General features: G+C 35.2%; 1 protein-coding gene and 1 pseudogene across 2 annotated transcripts in view; one reads left to right on the top strand and one right to left on the bottom strand.

Moving 5' to 3' along the window:
- Positions 1-10,510, bottom strand: part of LOC127852548 (aldehyde dehydrogenase family 16 member A1-like) — a 32,958-nt pseudogene extending 22,448 nt beyond the window's left edge.
- Positions 9,115-21,943, top strand: part of LOC127853034 (1-acyl-sn-glycerol-3-phosphate acyltransferase gamma-like) — a 30,374-nt gene continuing 17,545 nt past the window's right edge. Inside the window, exons 1-5 of one of the 2 annotated variants that reach the window (XM_052387162.1) lie at positions 9,115-9,191; positions 10,878-11,061; positions 13,923-14,092; positions 15,242-15,409; positions 18,252-18,405. In XM_052387162.1, coding sequence (XP_052243122.1) covers positions 10,884-11,061; positions 13,923-14,092; positions 15,242-15,409; positions 18,252-18,405 — 670 coding nt within the window. In that variant the 5' untranslated portion in view covers positions 9,115-9,191; positions 10,878-10,883. The other variant, XM_052387163.1, reaches the window with a different exon arrangement.

Below are 21,943 nucleotides of genomic sequence, written 5' to 3' on the forward strand. Positions count from 1 at the left end.
GGGCTTGGTGCAAGAGTGAATGTTGATATACTTAGAAAGATATGGGCTTTGTGCAAGAGTGAATGTTGATATACTTAGAAAGATATGGACTTGGTGCAAGAGTGAATGTTGATATACTTAGAAAGATATGGGCTTGGTGCAAGAGTGAATGTTGTTATACCTAGAAAGATATGGGCTTGGTGCAAGAGTGAATGTTGATATACTTAGAAAGATATGGGCTTGGTGCAAGAGTGAATGTTGATAGGAGTCATGTCCTGGGGAAACTCGGCCAATTGCATATGCCTTAAGTGCCGTCGCAAATTAACCTGTGAAGTCAGCAGACTTCCTAACGGGAGTCATTGTGCACTAACTGTAAGGCTATTTTAAGAAACAGTGATCTTGACTCTGACTCAATCGGACCCAAATGCATCTCCACGCTAGACATTTCAGCTAAAGATAGGAGTTGTTTACCTATATCTATAAGTACATAAAGTAAAGTAAAGCGTATGATTCGATAAATTGCAGAGTTATGGGTCTTGTTTGGTGACCTCGCATTATAAAATCCCAAAGACATGTGTCAAGTTTCAATTGAATATCTGTAGTACTTGTATGTACTTTTTGCATCAAAACCATAAAATGAATTTCAACTTGCATGCAAACCTTTCCCTGACTTTCCAAAAGGGTACAAAAGGGAAATAATCACACTAAAAGGCTGGTCAAAGTAATAGGTCTTGGTCAGTGACTGTTTATACAGACCCTGAACACATTTGCTAAGTTTTATTTCAATAAGGGGCATAACGCTGCTAAATTCGATGTAAGAGTTATGGAACTTGGTCAGTGACCAGAAAAAAAGTTGTAAGTGAATAACTGTAGTAGAAACAGTGAATAGGAGGCATTGCTTGACCAGACAATTATGCAGACCCGTACACCTATACACAACTCAACAGCGAGATTTGGGTATAGTTCACATTATTTAAAGAATAGTTAAGCTAAAAATTCATCATTCTAGTTTAAAGGCTTTAAAATAATCCTATATTGAAAGTGAATGTCAAAGAATAAAATTGTGCTATATATACATCACTTAAAGTCATGTTTAAATTAAAGAATTTGGAAGAATTTTTATAGATCACTTTTAAAATTGAGATGTAATATATTTATTACATACTGTTATATAACATCATATGAACAAAGCCTGCAAAAACAACATCTGTATTACATCTGTACAACCCAATACCCTGGTGAAGCAGCGTGAGCCGCCTCTACAGCATTCCTCAGGTCCTTCCGGTTCCCCTCGCCCACATGCCCGATCACCTTGCCATCCGGGTTGATCACCGGCCGGGCGTACTCCGCATCCGGTCTCTTCTGTGCCTCGCCATAGTACATCTTGTAGGTGCGGTCAACCCTGCAGGGAAAAAATTTGTTATTAAACAAAACAGGACATTAAGTCAACTTAAGCATTACAAGCTTATCGTTTAACAAACATACAGTACAAAGGTACGTGGCATGAGATATGTTAGGTTTTAACAAGTACAAGTATACATGTCTACTGTGAATATATTGATATTGGTACAGCATTATCAGAGTAAGAGAGTTAACTGTAAAATAAACATGCAAATAATTAAAACAAGAAACCGTCGATGACTGTTGATGCTCCCCAAAGTTTTTTTTTGTCACAATATTGCACTATATATTCAGATAAAAGGAAACGTCTTGAGGGGCATAACTTTGAACAAAATAATACGATTGATGGTTTAGCAACTTAAAAATTTCAAATGGCCATAAATCATCTAACCAGAACCCACAAATAACATGCGCATCTCCTCAAGGTAGTTAAGCTTCCCATAAAGCTTCATTGAATTCCAGTCAGTAGTTGGGGAGAAATAGCCCGGACAAGAATTGCACCATATGTACAGTTAATAGAAAATTTCAAAGGGCCATAACTCTGTGAAAAATCATCCGACCAGAACCGGCTGATAATATGCACATCTCCTCTTGGTAGTGAAGCTTCCCATAAAGTTTAATTGAATTCCGGTCATTAATTGCTGAGAAATAGCCCGGACAAAAATTGCGCATGGACGGACGGACACACGCACGGACAGACGAAGCGGCGAGTATATGCTCCCCCCAAAAAGTTTGGGGGAGCATAACAATATTTGTCAAGTCTGATCAGTTATAAGAAAACGTATGTTTATTTTCCTAAAAATATTTATATACATCTATTGTATATTTAACTTAAATACATGTATTTACATCTATCCAATCTTACATTATAGTAGTATTTAAAATGTAACACAACAAGATTTTTTCTTTAAGTTATTAATGTGTTTTAAGTATCATTAAATATTTATATTTCTTTCTTTAAAAAGTAATTTACTAAGAAAAAATAGGACAAGCTTAACATATTAAATCATTCTGTTTCATTACACTAAACAATGATTTTAACTGTAAATAAACTATTTGCTCCATAACCCAAATGTATACATAGTAAAATAAAATCTAAACAAGAGCACCGCATAACGGGTGCCACGCTCGGCTACGGGTGCAGTTTTGAATAAATGAAAGCTTGTCAGAATTTTTTTTTACAGGTCACAGTGACCTTGACCTTTGACCTAATGACCCAAAAATGGATGTGGCGTGTAGAACTCATCAAGGTGCATCTACATAAGAAGTTTCAAAGTTGTAGGTTGAAGCAAATTGATTTTAGAGCCAATGTTCAAAACCTCAACAAAATGTTAAGGTTTTAGCACGACGCCGGCGGCGGACGTCGGACGACGAGCTGGCTATGACAATACCTCGGGTTTTCTCCGAAAACGCCGAGCTAAAAATATACTTTGCCTCAGTATTTCAACGAACTACACAAACTCCTTCTTTGGTATTTTGCCCTTTGGTGTGCCATCATCGATGGTGGGTCGCTGTCGTATGGTGGCCCCGAATGTCTTGAGGTCAAGGTTGACATTGGCAGGGCGGGGTCTGGACTCCCAGGCTGGGCGCACATACTCATACAGGCCCTGTGAGTGGACAGAAATCATTTTTAAAATGAGCCTTGTTCTGGAAAACTGGGCTTAATGCATGTGCATAAGGTGTTGTCCCAGATTAGCATGTGCAGTCTACACAAGGTAATCAGGTACGACGCTTAAACTGATTTTTCGCTAAGAAGAGACTTTCTTTTAATGAAATATACCATAAAAGTGGAAAAGGCGTCCCTGATTAGACTATGCAGACTGCTGCAGGGACAACACTACGCACATGCATTAAGCCCAGTTTTCCCAGAATGTGGCTCATATCATCAAAAAATCTAACGAATTAAGCATTTGTTGATAAATTATACCGGATCAACAATAACAATAAAAGAAATCGTAATTAAGGTAAACTCTGCATGACAGGGTTTTTCTTCACCTGTTGGGAAAGTCAATAAAGGCTTTGTGAAATGGGGGGGCATAAATATGTACATGGGGAAAAATTCCAATGTAAGAGAATGAAAAATTAAGATATATTCCAGGGAAAACGTGCATGATTAAAACTATTGTTCATGGCGCTGACTTAATAAGGAAATAGAACCTAGAATTATGTATTATTGAATATTTCCTTTACAAATGTTTCAAATTTTAATAATGAACATGTTCGCAAGCAGTGCACCTCTTTCATGAAAACTATATAAATTTCCAGAAAAATGATTTGATTTTCAAAATTTCTGCATATACTTTAGCACAGCTTCAAACTGTTAACCGTAACATAATAACAATGCCACATTACCTTCTAAAATTGAACATTTAAACTCTTATGTTTCCAGAATCTGTTGGCTTTATTATAAATGTTCTTAAATAGTTTCGACAAAGGCCAAAACCTTAAGTATCATAATGTCATGTTATGGTGAAATGGCTTCTTCTTTGATTTACTTTATGCAAACTTGTTTTAACAAAGTCTGTCATTCATAAAGTATCTCCCTAAATAAGTAAAAGAACAAAACTTTGTCAACTGTATTTTTTTATTTAGGAGTAAAATATCATATGTAAAATTAAAAATTAATATTGAAAAATTGTTGTATATTTATGTAAGAAAACTGAATTAAACTCATTTTTAAAGTAAAAAACTATTTGTGCCAAAAATTTTAGAAGTGTACAAGAGATTTGTTCGTCAGAAACACAATGCCTCCTATTGCGCCGCTTTGAATTTTTATATAAAAAATTACCTTTGACCTTGAAGGATGACCTTGACATTAAACTTCCCCCACTCAAAATGTGCAGCTTCATGAGAACGCCGCTTTGAAATTTTATTTTTTGACCTCTGACCTTGAAGAATGACCTTGACCTTGAAGGATGACCTTGACCTTGAACTTCCACCACTCAAAATGTGCAGCTTCATGAGATACACATGCATGCCAAATATCAAGTTGCTATCTTCAATATTGAACAAGTTATGGCCAATGTTGAAGTTTTCGGACGGACAGACGCCATATATTTGACATTTGACCTTGAAGGATGACCTTGACCTTCACCTTTCACCACTCAAAATGTTCAGCTCCATGAGATACACATGCATGCCAAATATCAAGTTGATATCTGCAATAGTGAAAAAGTTATGGCCAATGTTAAAGTTTTTTTCGGACGGACGGACGGACAGACTGACAAACACACATACACCCATACTGACATACTGACTGACGGACAGTTCAACTGCTATATGCCACCCTACCGGGGGCATAAAAACTGCTTGTGCAAAGAATTATATGGAGAACTGAGCATGATGTTATTTATTCAACATGCTTTTTAAACTATTAGATAAGATACACATTTAAGAACATTTCTTACCTCTTTGCCCCCATCTCTTCCATAACCGCTCTGTCTGTAGCCTCCAAAGCCAGCAGCCGCATCAAACATGTTGTGGGAGTTTACCCAAATTGTACCAGCCTGAAGAAAAATGGATTTAAGTCAGCTTAAGAAAGCATAAGGAATTTTATTCAGGCAGGCAAAAGTTGTTATTTTATTTACGTAATTGCATTGTGATAAGTTTGATGTATACATTTTTATGTAAACACAGATCACTCTTCAGGGTGTAATTTCGTTTGCCATGTCATTGTGAATATCTGATAAACAGCTTAACTCCAGTGACATGACCCCTGACCTTGATGCTGATGGCGACCTCCATGGCGAGGCTGATGTTCTCGGTCCACACGCTGCCTGCCAGACCGTACATAGAGTTGTTGGCCATGGTGCTGGCTTCCTTTGCAGTACGGAAAGCCAAGACCACCAGGACTGGGCCGAATATCTGCAAGGGTAATAGTAGGCCATAAAATGCTGCAGATGAAAATATAAAGTTTTATGTAGCTATTTTGATCTTACATCGATCAGATTTGTCGTTTTTCATTGGTGTAGTCTAGTTACTAAAATAAACTGAACGTTAGGAATGGGCCAAAAATCTGCAAGGGCAATAGTAGGTCATTGTATAAGCGCTGGGAAAAGAATGAAAACAACTAAGATTAATTAATTACACCGCTTTTTACAGATACAATATGGTGTAATACAGGGTAAAACATTGATACCAGACTTTAGCAGGGCTAATATTATCCCTTTTTTAGTTATACAGATCCAAGTATTCTAATGGAATTAAATGGTGTCCATCTTGACATGGGGAAGTGAATTACAATTGGGAAGCGTTTGATGGATTCTTCTGAAAGAAAGCTGGTTTTTCCCAAGAAATGGACTCGTAAATTGTCTGAATAAACCCCTCTCGCTTTTATCACAATCTAGCTTGAATAAACTTCTTTAAAGAAGAACCAAGATCTTTTACAACTAGAACTTTTGATGCAAATATTGACATAAACAGATGGGGCTAATGGCCACTCCACAGAAGTATTCAATTATAAATGTGATTCCCTCAGATAGATGAATAGAATGTTGATTTGATTACCTCTTCGGCGACTACTCTGGATACAGTCTGGACGTTTGTGATGAGGGTGAAGGATAGTAGCAGCCGCGGGCAGGAAAAGAGGCTGTCGCTTGATACACCTGCAAAGTGACAATAACTGAATATAAATTAGAGTATTCAAGTTGATTCTTTTATTACAGCTTTATAACAGCAATTCCTCAATGCCATTTGAAAATTTCCCAAAAGGAAGGAAAATTGCGTCAATTATGTTCCAAAAGCGCATTATCTTCAAGTAAACAAATAAAATGAGCACTGAAATTGAACATTTCAAGCAAAAAAGGCATGTAAAACCATGTTTAAATGGGTTTGTGAAATAAAGTACCAAGCAATTGAAAAGACCCACAATACCCAATCTGAAGATTTCACGACACAAATTTTCCCAATTTCAGTGTTTTTCGGGTTAAGGGTATCACTTTTAAACGGACGTGTTGCGTGTTTTGCTCACAAACGTTTACAAAAACAGTAAACTTTTTAACTACAGTCAATATCACCATAATCCATCTTTCATTACGTTACGACTTTGCAAAGCTTATTAACAACTGCTGAAAAAGACTTGTATGTGTATCAAGTGCGCCAGATGGCCCTTATTCACAATACCGAAACAATACACCACATACGGACTAAACGTCTGGAATATTTGACGCGCGTCGGCACGAAGTGCTTGAGAAATTTTTTCCTCCCATTTGTTGCATGAGCATGCCCCAAAGCGTCTTGAACATTCGACGCGCGTCAGCACAAAGTGCACGAGGAAATTTTCCTGCCGTTTTTTCATCGGCATTCATTTTTTAGAGATATGGCAAACGAGACAGGTCGCGGAAAAAATCACCGTATTGGAACTTTTTTTACTCAATTTGAAGTATGCGGAAAAGTTTAAATGTAACTTGTTTGCAACAGAGTTGTCGTACAAAGGGGAAAGTACGGGGACCATGGCAAACCACATGAAAATTGTGTGCCAGAAACTGCCGTACAATCAGAGCGAGTGTTTTCCGTTCCTGGAGCTACCATTACTAAGCTTAGTGCGTCCTTAGACTCTTCATCAGTGGACAAACTGGTGTTCCTCCACAAATCTATTGAGTAAACCTTTACGGGACGACGGATACGCAAGTCACGCCAGCGAGTTCATTCTTGATGCAGCAAATTAAATGAACATATACTAGTTTTGATGTACATCTTGTTAAATAAAACATAGAAAATTTAGAACCGGATTACTCTTATTGAAGAAATGTGGGTTGGATATCAATTGGTCTTTGTTAAAAATATAACGGCATATAAGTAGACAAAGTGTAACCCAATGGTTCTATAACGACGAGAACAGTTGGTTTTAATATGACGTCATTGCACGAATGGGATATGCACTGGATATAACTTCCAAAAATAATTACTACTTTCAGTTTGGAAATGCAATGGCACTTATGCTTTTGAAACGGACACAGGGATAACATTTCGTTTATTTCATTTCGTTTAAACGTTTAGAAAAATCTGTAAACGTGATACCCTTATTTTCGAGTTAGTTTTTTCTAATCAGCGCGGCACCGGTACTTTTCACAATTTGAAACAAAAAATCCCTAACATGTTTATAAGCACAGCAGGGTCTGTCTCATCAACGATAAATTAAAATCACTTTTGATTTTTTTATAATTCACAACCAATATACATGTGTACATTTGTGACCTATATGTCACCAATACAAACACTTATATATGGAAAAGGAACAATACAATTTCTTAACATGAATTATCTTCATTTTTTATTAACAACCGACTAACAATAACCATGGACAATTTTCCAATGATGATAAGATGTTTTTGTAAATGTAAAATCAAAAACAAATCAACATCTTCTATACAGTGGAAACCCTCTAAACCTGATCCTCTATATACCGGAATCCTTTGGTTTTGGTTTCAACAGCATTTATAAAAAAAATGAACATGGCATATGAATTACATTTATACAATAATGGATAAGAAAACAAGTTACTAAAAACTTAAATGAATTCTTCTCCGTACATATTTATTGTACTTCTATATTTGTTTACATTTGGTCAACGAGACCACAAGTAGGCCCCTCCCCCAAACATAATTCGCCTTCACCTCTGCCCCTTCCTTTCTGGCGTCCTCCGCAAACTCCTCTACTGACTTCCTCTGGGACTCGTCTACAATGGCCCCCATGTCGATGGTCTTGTCGAGGCTATCACCCAGACGGAAATGGGTCAGCCGCGTCTTCAATTTCTCAACCAGTCGGCCATAGACAGACTCGTGTACCAGCAGGCGAGATCCAGCTGAGCAGACCTAGGGAATTATTATAAGTGGGTCTAAACTGTTAGGTTAAAAAATGGACATTAATTAAATGATGTATACATAAAGGATATGCTTTTATCAAGCCTTATATTTATAGCGTATTTATATGTGTGTCATGAGCTATAGAGCTTGTTATTAATGTGTTTTGGATTCGGAAAGGCACCAATTACATAACATTTGGGTGTCCAAGAGGGCATTTAAAATATTATAGGCTTTTTAAACAAGTATATTAACAGAACAAGAGATTGCCATGCAATATTGTCCCCTACCAGTGAAACTCCACCATTGTCAGTAAAAAAAGGATATTTTTTAAATATATATTTGTTTCCATAGCAACCAGAATTCTTGACGTAGGAACAAAATGAAATGACGTGCATTATCTCCATATTGACATCTATCCATGTTTCAAGTTTCATGAAAAAATATGAAGAACTTTTTAAGTTATCACAGGATCCAGAAAACCACCATTTTTAGCAGTATTTTTAGTCTATTTATTGCCATAGCAACCAGAAATTTTGACGTAGGAACAAAATGAAATGACGTGCATTATCTCCATATTGCCATCTATCCATGTTTCAAGTTTCATGAAAAAATATGAAGAACTTTTAAAGTTATCGCAGGATCCACAAAAGTGTGACGGACAGACAGACAGACTGACAGAAGGAGCGCAATTCATAAGTCCCCTCCGGTTTCACCGGTAGGGGACAATAAGTGTATTTAACCTTTTAGCTTAAATTAATGTCACATATTCAATTTAAAACTAATAAGTACAGCAAAAAACTTTTTTCATACAACACTTACCTGCCCCTGATTGAACCAGATGGCATCAACAAGTCCTTCCACTCAGGGATGTATAATGGATTATTATTATTATACATCCCTGATACCATGTACTATGACAGATTGGGAACCAGCTAATCTTGTCGTCTTGATTATGACCGTCTTGACTTGACCTGATGTCAAGATATCTATAACACCGATAATTAACTTGTAAGTCCCAAGTTATTTAGACAATAACACATGGCTGGCTTCTATAATGATGTGTTACTTTTTGAAAACACCGTTAATTGTTTTTTAATATGTATTTACGTGGGAGTTATTGTACATTATGCATACCATTATCAATAGTTGCATTCCGTAACCACGCAATTTCGTTCCAGTTCCAGAGTCCAGAGTGCATCAAAAAGATTTGACATTTGAAATATTTCTATAATCGGTATTTGCATATTCAGCGTATAATTCAATTTATTATTGTATCTAACTTATTTTTTGAAAATAATCGAACGGTTCGAATCATTTGTATGGTGCCAAATTGTCAAAAAAATTATGTCAAGAACTAATGGCAATATCATAATTCAACCAGTGTATTTTTTTACAATTTTGGGAATGGGGCGGGATCCCTTTGGATTGGGAAACAACGCGTACTTTTGCCTAAATTGATAATAAATTTGATTTCAATATTATATTTTCTAAGGTTCAACTTCTAGAGCTAGATTTGGAGATAAATTGACATGTTAAGACTTTTTTTTTGGAAAGCTTCAATTGGGAATTTATAGGCCCCATTTGGGATAAATATTTACTTGTTTTCATTGGGAATGGGTCCCCTTACCAGACCCAAATTTGAACGAAAAAAAAAACAGTTCAACTCTCAGCTTTCTAACCCAAAGAGTTGCTGAGAGCCACCATTGCAAAAATTATCAAAGGCTCTGGGAGTACGTTTATGTGGACAGGGCTCGCATTTATTTTTTTTTTCTACTTGCAAAAAATTGAGAGCAGCTTTAATACCAACTCGCAAAATCAAAAACATTCTCGCAAATTTTGATGGAAACATAAAAAACCTTGGACATAAGTTTAGTACTATTTAAACAAAATAAAAGTACTTAACATGTATACACATTTTATTTCTGCAACCATACAAAGATATATGTTCCTTGGACCATAACGGCCCACATCAGGTTTTAGTCTTATTTTAAGTTATTTTTACCACTAATTCACTGTTTTCGTAGAAGGATTTAAAATCCGTTTTTTCTAACTAAACGGTTAACTTTGCTTTATCTTTTGTAATATGTTTATTTTGTGTTATTTCCGTCTGTGGGAATAAAGTGACAAGTTATTTTTTCGCTTCAATGAACATGTGTGAATAGTCGACTGTTTCACTTCCTTTGTACCAATACCATCCGCGTATTTGTATATACCAGTCTACATACAAGGTGCGCGCTTACGCATAAGGGTACTTGGGCGTTCAGCCGTTCTATAAATTGACCTAAGATTTAGCCATCATGATGTCGAACAGCATTATACCTACTCATTTCTTTTCACTATTTATTTACTCGCAAAAAAATACTAGTGGCTTAAAACTTAACTCGCAATCGGTATTTTTTACTCGCATTTTGCGAGTGTGCGAGTGTTAATTTCGAGCCCTGGTGGACTATGTCAAGAACTTGCTAGTAAAATAATTCGCGATCAGGAAAGAGTATCAGAGTCAGCAATTCATATATCATTGTCCACCAGAACTAAAAGAACAATTGAATTACAACTTACTGTAGTCAAGTGACAAATTGTTAAGACAGTTATTATACTCAAATAATCCATACACTAATTATACTATGATAATAAATAGCTATTACTAATTACAAACCCAGCATTTTCATAGTAAAAAGTGCTTTTATTTTGCAGACTGTCATGGGGGCCTGGTCATGGTTCAAGGGTCTTATTGTAGTGCAGCTTCTGCTGGGATACATTTTCCTGGCCAGTGGCTTTCTGGTCAGCTTTCTCATGCTTGTTGGAATGGTCATTTGGCCATTTAGCAAGACGCTCTACAGAAAATACACAAACTTCCTGTCCTATGCATTGTGGAGTCGTGAGTATTTGGCTTCTAAGTTCTTTATATAACTTACAAGTTTCTTTAAGAGAAAATAAATCTGAGCCGTTCTCTGTTAAAGTGGGGCTTAATGCATGTGCATTACAAAGTGTCCTAGATTAATCTGTGCAATCTGCTGTGTTATTAGCAGTTTTTATGCAAGAGTTACTGAAATCCGGTAAAAATTTGACCAGTTGATATGCCAAATAATTGGATTTGTCACCTTTATAGAGCCTTTAACCTGTGCAATCCGCACAGGCCAATCAGCGACAACACTTTCCACCTGGACTTGATTTTATCTTAGAAGAGATGTCATATTTGACCTGCAGTAAACCAGTAAACAGTGTTTAAGTAATGCCCTTCATTTAAATGAGCATTAATGTTTTAGTATTTGACATGCAAGAATACTAGTTTCTGTCACTAAAATAAGACCTGAATGTTATACAATGAAGAATACATTTCTGAATGAAATTGAGGTTAAAAAGGTATTGGGTGAATATTTGATTAGGTTCCATTTACTGTCCATATTCAACAATTATCTAAACGGTTGACATTAACGGAGATTAGTTTCCTAATTACAATGTTAAATAATATGTTAACAATATTAGATAAGAGTTCTTAACAGATCACACGCTCAAAGCAGTTTTATGCTTTGTCAAAGCAACTAACCCCCATGTATTTTAGTAACGGCGTGTTGTCTGAATTCTTAAAAGGTAATTTTCTTGATTGTTTTATAAATAAATAAAAAATGTCAAACGAAAATAAAATAAACCAACCATATGGAGCTAAATATATTTAAACTTAACTTAATAACGGTTACATTTAGTAGCTTTATATGCAGAATAATTTTTAATGGTCAGTTATGGCTCTGTCCGTAATTTTTCAAGTCGACACTGTTACGAAGAAAATTTCATCTACCGCACAGGAATGATAGGGGGATAGAACTTTTTCCGAAAAGTAAACCTTCTTTCAACCTTTCACGTCATAATGAAACCATGAACAGAGCGTGAAAAATGTGAAAATCATCAGAAAGTAAGTAAAGTAAGTAAGTAAAATATTGAACGTGTGTCAACACCGTTCGTCCATTTTCTTTGCTATTTCCACTTTCTGTTCTCTTATGATTTTAAAAATAGTATGTATTATTCGAAGATGCCACAAAATAATGTGTGCGTCATGTGCTTTTGAGACAAGTAGCATGCTGTTTGTGGATGATCAAATGCCTAAATGTCATCACTGCTACGATCCACACCGTTACGCTGAATGAGTAACGGTGTTGACAACATCGTAACGGTGTGCACAAATATATACACGCATTATGGTGTGAATAGACTTCGTATTCATATCGCCGATTGTCTTTCAAACAACATCGCAAATTTTACATGGAATTTATCAGACAAAAATGGAAAATGAATACAATTGGAACCAGTTCTGTCAGAATTCCTGAATGTCATCACCGTTACGTTCCACACCGTTACGCTGAATGAGTAACGGTGTTGACAACATCGTAACAGTGTGGACAAATTTATACACACGATATGATGTGAATAAAGTTCGTATTCATATCGCCGATTGTCTTTCAAACAACATCGCAAATTTTACATGGAACTTATCTGACATACATGTCTTGTAAAAAACACGATGCGAATTAAGTTAATTAGACAGATTATCTTATGCTTTCATATTCTTGTTAATTATTAACAAGAATATGAAAGCATAAGATAATCTGTCCACACCGTTACAATTGTGACAACATCGTTACGCTGCAAAAAAGAAGACTTTTATATACATTAAAGGGATCTTTTCACGCTTTGGTAAATTGACAAAATTGAAAAAAGTTGTTTCAGATTCGTAAGTTTTCGTTTTAGTTATGATATTTGTGAGGAAACAGTAATACTGAACATTAACCATGCTCTAATACAGCCATTATATGCATCTTTTGACGATTTTAAAACCTAAAAATTATAAAGCGTTGCAACGCGAAACGATTGAATAATTTGGAGAGTTCTGTTTTTGTCGTTAAATTTTGTGAAACTACGAAGATTGCTTATATAAGGTATAAAATACGACACGAATGTGTACTCGGCGGAATAGCTCAGTAGGCTAAAGCGTTTTTACTTCAGGACTCTGGCAGGACTCCAGGGGTCACTGGTTCGAAACCTGCTCCAGGCAATGTTCTTTTCCTTTTTGTAATTTTTTTCTTGATTTTTTACTGGAGCTTTTACGATCCAATGTTTACATTTATCAATATAAAGCATTTAATGAATAAGTTAAAAAAATGCCAAAATCTGTGAAAAGGCCCCTTTAAGATTCAACAAACACTGCAACCGTGTTTTAACATCATAAAGTCTTCAAAACGGTGTTCGATGAAAGAAGAATTTAGTATATAAACATGTACCCAAACATTTAAAATAAATTCTTAAAGTTGTAAAACGTCATTAAAATGTGCATTTACACCGTTACGCACTTACGGTTCTGATAAAGTCACTTACAATTTGGAATTGATGTAATAGCCACTCATGATCACTTTATACAATGAAACAACGCAAAAAAATTCATTTAAATCAAGTTTAAATATGAAAACATTTTCAAACAAGTATTGATGTCCGTAACGGTGTTCTCTTCACAGCTTTTGACGTGCGTCAAATAAACCTTCATAATCGCCATCTGGGTCACATAAGGTCGTGCCCAGCTTAGGTTAACGTCCGTCTGACATGTACTTAACTCATAAAAGGTCTGTCGACACTGCTTCACTAATTGTGTTTTTGAATATTTTTTTTATTAAGAATGGAACCTAATCAAATATTTACCCTATTAAAACTTCAAAAAAGGCTTATTTGTACAATCTTTATGTTATCCTACAGAGTTCTCGTTCCTTGCGCACTGGTGGTCAGGCGCGCATTGTGACCTGTATATATCTCCTGAAGACCAGCAGATGTTGGGCAAGGAGCACTGTGTGTGCATGGTGAACCATACATACGAGATAGACTGGCTCATGGCCTGGATGATGGCAGAGAGGCACGGAATGCTGGGGGTAAGTAGTTACTAAGTACAGCTTAACCCTTTACCTCTTAGATACGTATTACAACGCATTTATAGTAGTCCCGTAGACAGTTAAATTTTATTAAAGGCCTTTCTTACTAGATCCAAGTTTTAAAGGTTTCAGTTCCAACCCTTAGATACTGATGAGCAGCAAACAGCATAAAACCTGAACAGACTGCGAGTTACTTGCATGCCATTCTGGTTTTATGCTGGTTTTTAGCTCGGCTGTTTTCGGAGAAAACCCGTGGTTTTGTCATAGCCACCTCGTCGTCCGCCGTCTGCGTCTTGCTAAAACCTTAACATAGACTCTAAAATCAAAGTTCTTCCACATACAACTTTAAAATTTCATAGGTAGATGCACCTTGATTAGTTTTACACGCCACACCCATTTTTGGGTCACTAGATCAAAGGTCAAGGTCACTTCTGACAAGCTTTCATTTATTCAAAACTGCACCCACTATGCAGTGCTCTTGTTTTACTTTGCTTATAATGGGCCAGGGGAAAAGAGTTAATTGGTATATTACAAAGTACCAGGGTCTCAGAAAATAAACTACCCTGTAGTATGACCGGTTGCATTGAAGCTTCAGAGTACGCAGTTTTTTTTAAGTAGTACCTGAGTCGACAACGACCGATTGTGCGTCAGTACATGGCAAGTATTTGACCCAGAGCTCATCCTAGAGGGCAGTTTCAGGAGAAATAGTCTTATTAAATTTCAGAACGTCTTCTTTATTTGAACACTGAGATAATTTTTTGCACAATATGAATATTAAGAAAAAAATGTTGATATTTGGCTCACACTTCTCCCTAAAATTTGCCATTCTTTTTCCTTTTCCTACAATCAAGGATGAGCTATTTCAATAACTCCAGTTCTTAACATGTGTGCATTTTACCTAAATATAAGCAAGTAAATAGAATCTTTAAGAATTGCTAAGAATCCTGCTCTGGTATATAATATCTTTATATATCATTGACCTGCAATGTACAGAGATGCATGTTATTCTCCATAAAACATTTTAGGTATTGTTTTGCCATAGCTACCTGTCTGGTAGTTTATAGAACACATTTATCCTGCAGAATTGTTATTATACCTCCTCTCAAGTAAATTATTTAAAGTCACAAAATATTGTGTGTGTTTTTTCAGAATACAAAAATATATGGCAAACACATACTGCGTTATGTCCCCATTATTGGATGGACCTGGTACTTCACGGAAAGCATTTTCCTCCAGAGAAATTGGGATGAAGACAAGAAAATCTTGGAGAAATCCATATCTGAACTCGTCACCTACCCAGATCCATTCTGGGTAACTGTAAGTATGGCTGATTCAGGGATTTATATATCAGACATGATGTGTTGTATAGTATAATGAAATAAATTATGCCTTACATTATTAAATAGGACTGGCCAAGTAGCACTGCTACATTTGTATTTTTATAGGCATATCTTGACACCTGGTTTTAAAACTAAAATTTAATATCTCATTATATTTAAATGAAGACTTATATAAATATGTGTGCTACTCCTTTACCTTGCTTCATGAATGTAAATGATTGGCTGTTTTCCAAAATGCTTTGAAATGAATAAATTTCATTAACATTGATATGAATTCAACATATGCATTTGTGCTTAATGATTTCTTTACTTTTTATTTTTTGGTTAAAAGCACAATTAAAATCTCATATGTTTAATGTATTTAATTATTATGAGTTGCTTAAAAGTTTACTCCATGCATGTCATTTTAGGAGAATTCACTGCTTCAGAACTGTGTTCTGTTGATTTCAGATCAAGTTTGCAAGTCTTAGTTTGTATAACACAGGGGTCTTGCTGTTACAATGTATTTCAGCATTATTATCTTGCAATTTAAAACAACATACATAATATTTATAACTTGATTTTGTTGCAACAAATTTAAAATCACTGTTTGTACTGATAGATTGGGAAATATTATTATTGAAATGAAGTGTTGCTATCACATTTATCAAAAGCCAAAAGCTTCATAACTTGCTACATACATATTTGAATGTATAACAATCAAAAAGGAGTAGAAGAATTAAAATCAAAACCATTATCAATAGCAAGGCCCCATATACTTTTATTTGAGCGTTGTTCTGAGAAAATTGGGCTTAATGCACGTGGGTGTAGTATCGTCCCAGATTAGCCTCTGCAGTCCACACAGACTAATCTGGGACCATACTTTTCGCCTAAACTTGATTTTTGCTAAGAAAAGACAGTCTGTGAAGGAAAAATACCATACATGCAAAACTTGTATCCCTGAGTAGCCTGTGCAAACTTCACAGGCTAATCTGGAAAAACACTACACACATCCTTAAGCCCAGTTTTCCAAGAACCTTGCTCATTTGTACCAGTGCATGTTTTTCTGTTTATTCAATCACCTTATTATATCCACATGTATTTATTTACTTAACGATGCAGGGTAATATAAATTGCACTGCCATGCCCTTGTTTGTTCTCTTAGTTGCCCTGTTTTGCCTGTGTAGCCTGCAATACCAAGTAGTTCCAGATATTTGTGTTCAGAAACACAATCATAAAGAAGACGGATATCTCCATTTATATAGGGATTTCCAAAAAACAAAATCACATTCAATCAAGTTGTTTGTTTTCTTCATATGTTCATAGAATCGGTCCAAATACATTTTCTTACAAACATTTTAATGTCCCCCTTCCCCCTTTTTTAGTTCCTCCAAGGTTTTAAAAACCATTCAGTACTCAATATAAATATGTGTAGAATCAATTTTTCTGTTCACCCAATTAATCAGGAAGTAACTTCAAAATTGGGTGTCTTGCTTAAGATTTGAGCTCAGCTGTTCACATAGGTGTTTACTTAGTCTGTGTGTCCATTATTTTTTTCTACTTCTCCTCTTGAACAGTTTGGCAGATCTAAATGAGATTTCTTAGGAATAATTCTTGAATTACCATCTTTTATTGTTGTTAAAATCATTCCGGTCATTGGTAGTTTGCTGAAATTATAAAATTGATTAAACAATGAAAACTTCACAAATAAGGATAAGCACTTGAATCGTATTAAATATTCTTCTGTGAAACTGCTTGGCACAGAGGTGTCTTATTTGGCATGTAACATGGTGTCATGGTCTTCCTGTTCAAATCATGCGCCTGAGGTCAAAGTTCATCCTGCCCTGAGGGATCCTTGTTTCCCTGATATGTATGGTGTGGAGACATCAAAATCTTAAATCACATGGAAAAGAAGTTTGGGATTTTGCATGTAACATCTTAAAGTGGTCCTTTACCAAGTTGATTCATATGAGGCCCCTAGTTGCCATTCATATGTGCTGTACAGGTATTTCTCATTTAAATGTGTAATTATTCTTCGTCTGCTGTACTTATCAGTTAAATGTGAATTTATTCTTCTGTTTAATGTTTATTTTAGTTAAAGTTATATTTCAGATATTTGCAGTGTGCTATAAACTTGTAAATACTGTCTTATGTTTCTTAAATTCAATTTTTACAATTTTTATGAAACTCATATTCTATAAATACCCATGCAGTGTCAAACAAGTTAAATTGACTATTGAAACATTCCATTATAGTCATGAGCACAGTTATTGCTTGTATTTTGCTTTTACACACAAATTACTAGTAGTCTGGTATGTTTTAACAGAGACGCCATCAATGCTCTTATTGATACATGTATTTCCCAACTTACTTATTCGGTATACAGAAAATTAATGGTGGTGTGGCTTTTACATTTAGGCCTTGGGCTCGTTAATGGTAAAAGAACACAGCGTTATGGTATACAGAAATTTTCTTTCAGAGAGTTGTGCTGTAATGAATTGTTTATCACTAAGGTATATAATGTATAAATAAAGCTCATAACTTCTTGTTTTAAAGTAGAAATAAAATAAAATGAAATAACAAATCATGATACATATATATTTTACAGAAAATTAATAATTATAAGTATCTTATCAATATGCATGTTTTATAGTTCATATGTATATATTATATTAGTGCATTTTTGTCATTTACTTTATTTTAGTTACTTGGTAACACATTCTTTTTATTATCATCTTAATAATCACATCCATGTGCATGAAAACACTTTTCTCATAACTTAAAAATCACCAAGGAGATTATTTAAGATTCCCATATTCCACTTTCATTCCGTATTACAGCTTCTGTTATTTCCCGAGGGCACACGATGGACACCCGAGAAGCATGCTATATGCCAGAAGATTGCCAAGGAGAAAGGTTACCCTGAGTACAAGCACATGCTGCTGCCTCGAACCAAGGGCTTTGCCCTGTCCATGGAACTGATGCAGGGAAAAAGTAAGATAACACTTGTTATTGTTGTAAACGGTTGTAATTACTTAGAGGTTAATACCTCGTTGCTTGAGGGCCAGAAGTGATAATCTGCCCGCAGAGTGAATATTCACTCCAAGGCCGCTTATCACTTCTGGCCCTCAAGCAACTATGGTATTAACGTCTTTAATACTAAATCCCCATTAACTGTACTATTTATTACAGAACCAGCTTTCCATACTTTAATTTTCATTCAATTTATCACGCAATTTATGACGTGTCTCATGTGACATAATTTCTGTGACGAAACACAGTTATAGCTAGACTCTCTGGATTTTTAGGGACAGCAATTCCGTCGTGGAGGATTTATATTTAACAGTTTTATATTTTACAGCATCAAACAAATCCAAAACTTATTTCAGATTGTGTGTTTGACATGCATTATTAGCAATCAATTTTGTGTAAACGCTCTGACAAGTCATTCGATTCCGTTAATCCTGTTTTTGGTGAAAGTGGTTAGCATTCCATACAATCATTGAAAAAAAGTGTGATTTAAAATCAATATAAAATAACGGATGGAATAACAAAAAAGGACGGAATAGCATATCGTTGTTATTTCATTATTAAAAACATCGGATTTAAGTTGTCGAGGTACGTGTTTCTTTAACTATAAATTTTGCTGTTCGATGATTCCTGTAAAAGCTCAAATAGAGCAATATATCTAATGTACAGAAGAGTTTCAGTTTCAATCGATATGTGTATTATCCAAACTGTGTGCTATGTGGCGTTAACATTTTGTTCGATTCTTGCATTGAGTTGTGGTTAATTGTATTGATCAGTGTTGGCTGAGACTAAATGTGGACACCATTTTGTTATTACATAACGCGTTGGCCGTAACGTCATGTGCTTAAGCTCTGGGGCCAATTATCGATTATCAACATTTGGCCCTGCAGGGCCAAACGTGATAATCACCTTGCTCTGACCGATAATCACATGCATTCGAGTAAATTTTGTTACTATATATAGTAGCATAAGTATTTATCTTATATTATTTATGTTTGTCAGAGTAAAATTAAATGGTTTAAAAAATAGTACTTTTGTGTGGACAAGTAAATTGGTGTATGTCTGATTTTGGAAATAAAAATTAAGAATTTGCATTGATCCTTTGTGTTAAAATCATGGATTATCAAACCATGAAATCAACAAAATGAATGCCAATCATATAATAACTATTTTACAGTATACCTTACTTTCTGGCTTTTCTGTTTCACACTGAAAAGATTTTGAGGTAAAATTGAAGTTTGTGCTTTTTAGTTCTTTTGTGCTCATGGTGAGCTTTTGTGATCGCCTTTTGTCTGTCGTCCGTCGACAACATTTTGCCTTGTGAACACTCCAGAGGCCACATTTATTGTGTGATCTTCATGAAACTTGGTCAGAACATTAGTCCTATTGATACCTCGACTGAGTTCGAAACTGGGTCATGCTGGATCAATAACTACGTCACTAGGTCAAAAAAAATGAAAACCTTGTGAAAACTATAGAAGTCACATTTGATGTCCAATCTTTATGTATTATTGTCAAAATGTTTGTCTAAATGATATGTTGGTTGAGTTAAAAAATAACGGTCCATTGAAAAACATGGCCACCAGGGGGCGGGGCAGTATTCCTTATATGGCTATAGAGAAACCTTGTGAACACTCTAGAAGTCACAATTATTGCCCAATCATCATGAAACTTGACATTGGTTTCATTGATATCTTGGACAAGTTCGAAAATGGTCCAGATCGGTGAAAAAACATGGCGGCCAGGGGGCGGGGCAGTTTTCTCTATATGTATATAGTGAAAACATGTGAACACTCTAGAAGTCACATTTTTGGTCCAATCTTCATGAAATTTGGTCAGAACATGTGTTTTGTGGATATGACGGTATAGTTTGAAAATGGTTCGGATCGGTAAAAAACATAGCCGCCAAAGGGGGAGTCATTTTCAGTATATTTATGTAGTAAAAAAAGCTTGTGAACACTCTAGAAGTCACATTATTTGCCAAATCATCATTTTTTTTCTAAACATTGATTTTATATATAGATATCTCGGACGAGTTCGAAAATGGTCATGATGGGTGGAAAAACATGGCCGCCAGGGTGTGGGGCAGTTTTCTCTATATGTATATAGTGAAAACATGTGAACTGTCTATAAGACACATTTTTTGCCCAATCTTAATGAAATTTGGTCAGAACATTTGTTTCCTGTGTAGTAAAGTTTGGTTTTATTATGTCATTATTATGTAACATTAACTGTATTATATAATTTTTCATAACACATAATTTTCATAATTAACATAACTGTTTTAGTCATTAGCACTTATGATAGGCCTATCAAATAAGAGAAAGCTGAATGAAAGACAACATGTACATAATTTTGCAGTATTTATCTCCCTTGTTTGACCTGGTTCAGTAATCTATTTTTGTCCCCTACTGGTTTCACCGTAGGGGACTTATGGTTTGCCCTCTGTCAGTCAGTCAGTTAGTCGGTCACACTTTTCTGGATCCTGTGATAACTTTTTAAGTTCTTAATATTTTTTTCATGAAACTTGAAACATGGATAGATGGGTATATGGACATTATGCACTTCATTTCATTTTGTTCCTACGTCAAAAATTCTGGTTGCTATGGCAACAAATAGACTAGAATTACTGCTGAAAATGGTGGTTTTCTGGATCCTGCGATAACTTTAAAAGTTCTTAAATATTTTTCATGAAACTTGAAACATGGATAGATGGCAATATCGACATTATGCATGTCATTTCATTTTGTTCCTACGTCAAAAATTCTGGTTGCTATGGCAACAAAAAAACTGACAATGGTGGAGTTTCTGACAATGGTGGAACCGGTAGGGGACTATAATGCTTGGCAATAGTCTTGTTAGTTCTGCTCTGGAATTTGGGAAGATATTGATCATTGATAAATGGACTGTTCTGAGGGAAAATAGACTCTTCTGCCAGTGCGCTCAGAACTGTATAAAATAAGCTATTTTGGCTGATTTAATCACCTCTTGATGCTTTCTTGAAAAGGTAACAGCTCTTGAAAAAGGTTGGAATTTTGAAATAATTAAACTCTAAATTATTGTAACACCAGCATGAAGACATTTTGGCATTATTTTCTAAATTATTCTTATTATTTAGATTATTTTTATTTGGTATTTTCTAAAATAGAAAGAATCTATTTTATTGCAATAACTTTAGTAAATTCTTCTTATTTTTACATTTGATTCACTGAAGTTTCCTCATCTCCATAAATTGTGTTCTTAAGATTAAGTTAGACCTATTTTCTAAACTAGATTTTTGAAGCAACTTCTAGACTTACAGTAACTAATATTTATATCAGTTTTTTTTTGACAGATTGTGAACTTCTTTTTACATTCATTAAGGTATTTGCTGTTTTTTGTTCATTTTTGTAAAAATACTTAGACTCTTTAGACTTGGCTTGTACCTGTTCTTAATTCTCTGTCATTGTTCTTCATTTTCCGAGTTCTTGGAATAAAAGTTTGTTATTTTCGTTAAAGCTGC

Source organism: Dreissena polymorpha, chromosome 12, assembly GCF_020536995.1.
Source record: "Dreissena polymorpha isolate Duluth1 chromosome 12, UMN_Dpol_1.0, whole genome shotgun sequence".
In the NCBI taxonomy this organism is placed as follows: Eukaryota; Metazoa; Mollusca; class Bivalvia; order Myida; family Dreissenidae; genus Dreissena; species Dreissena polymorpha.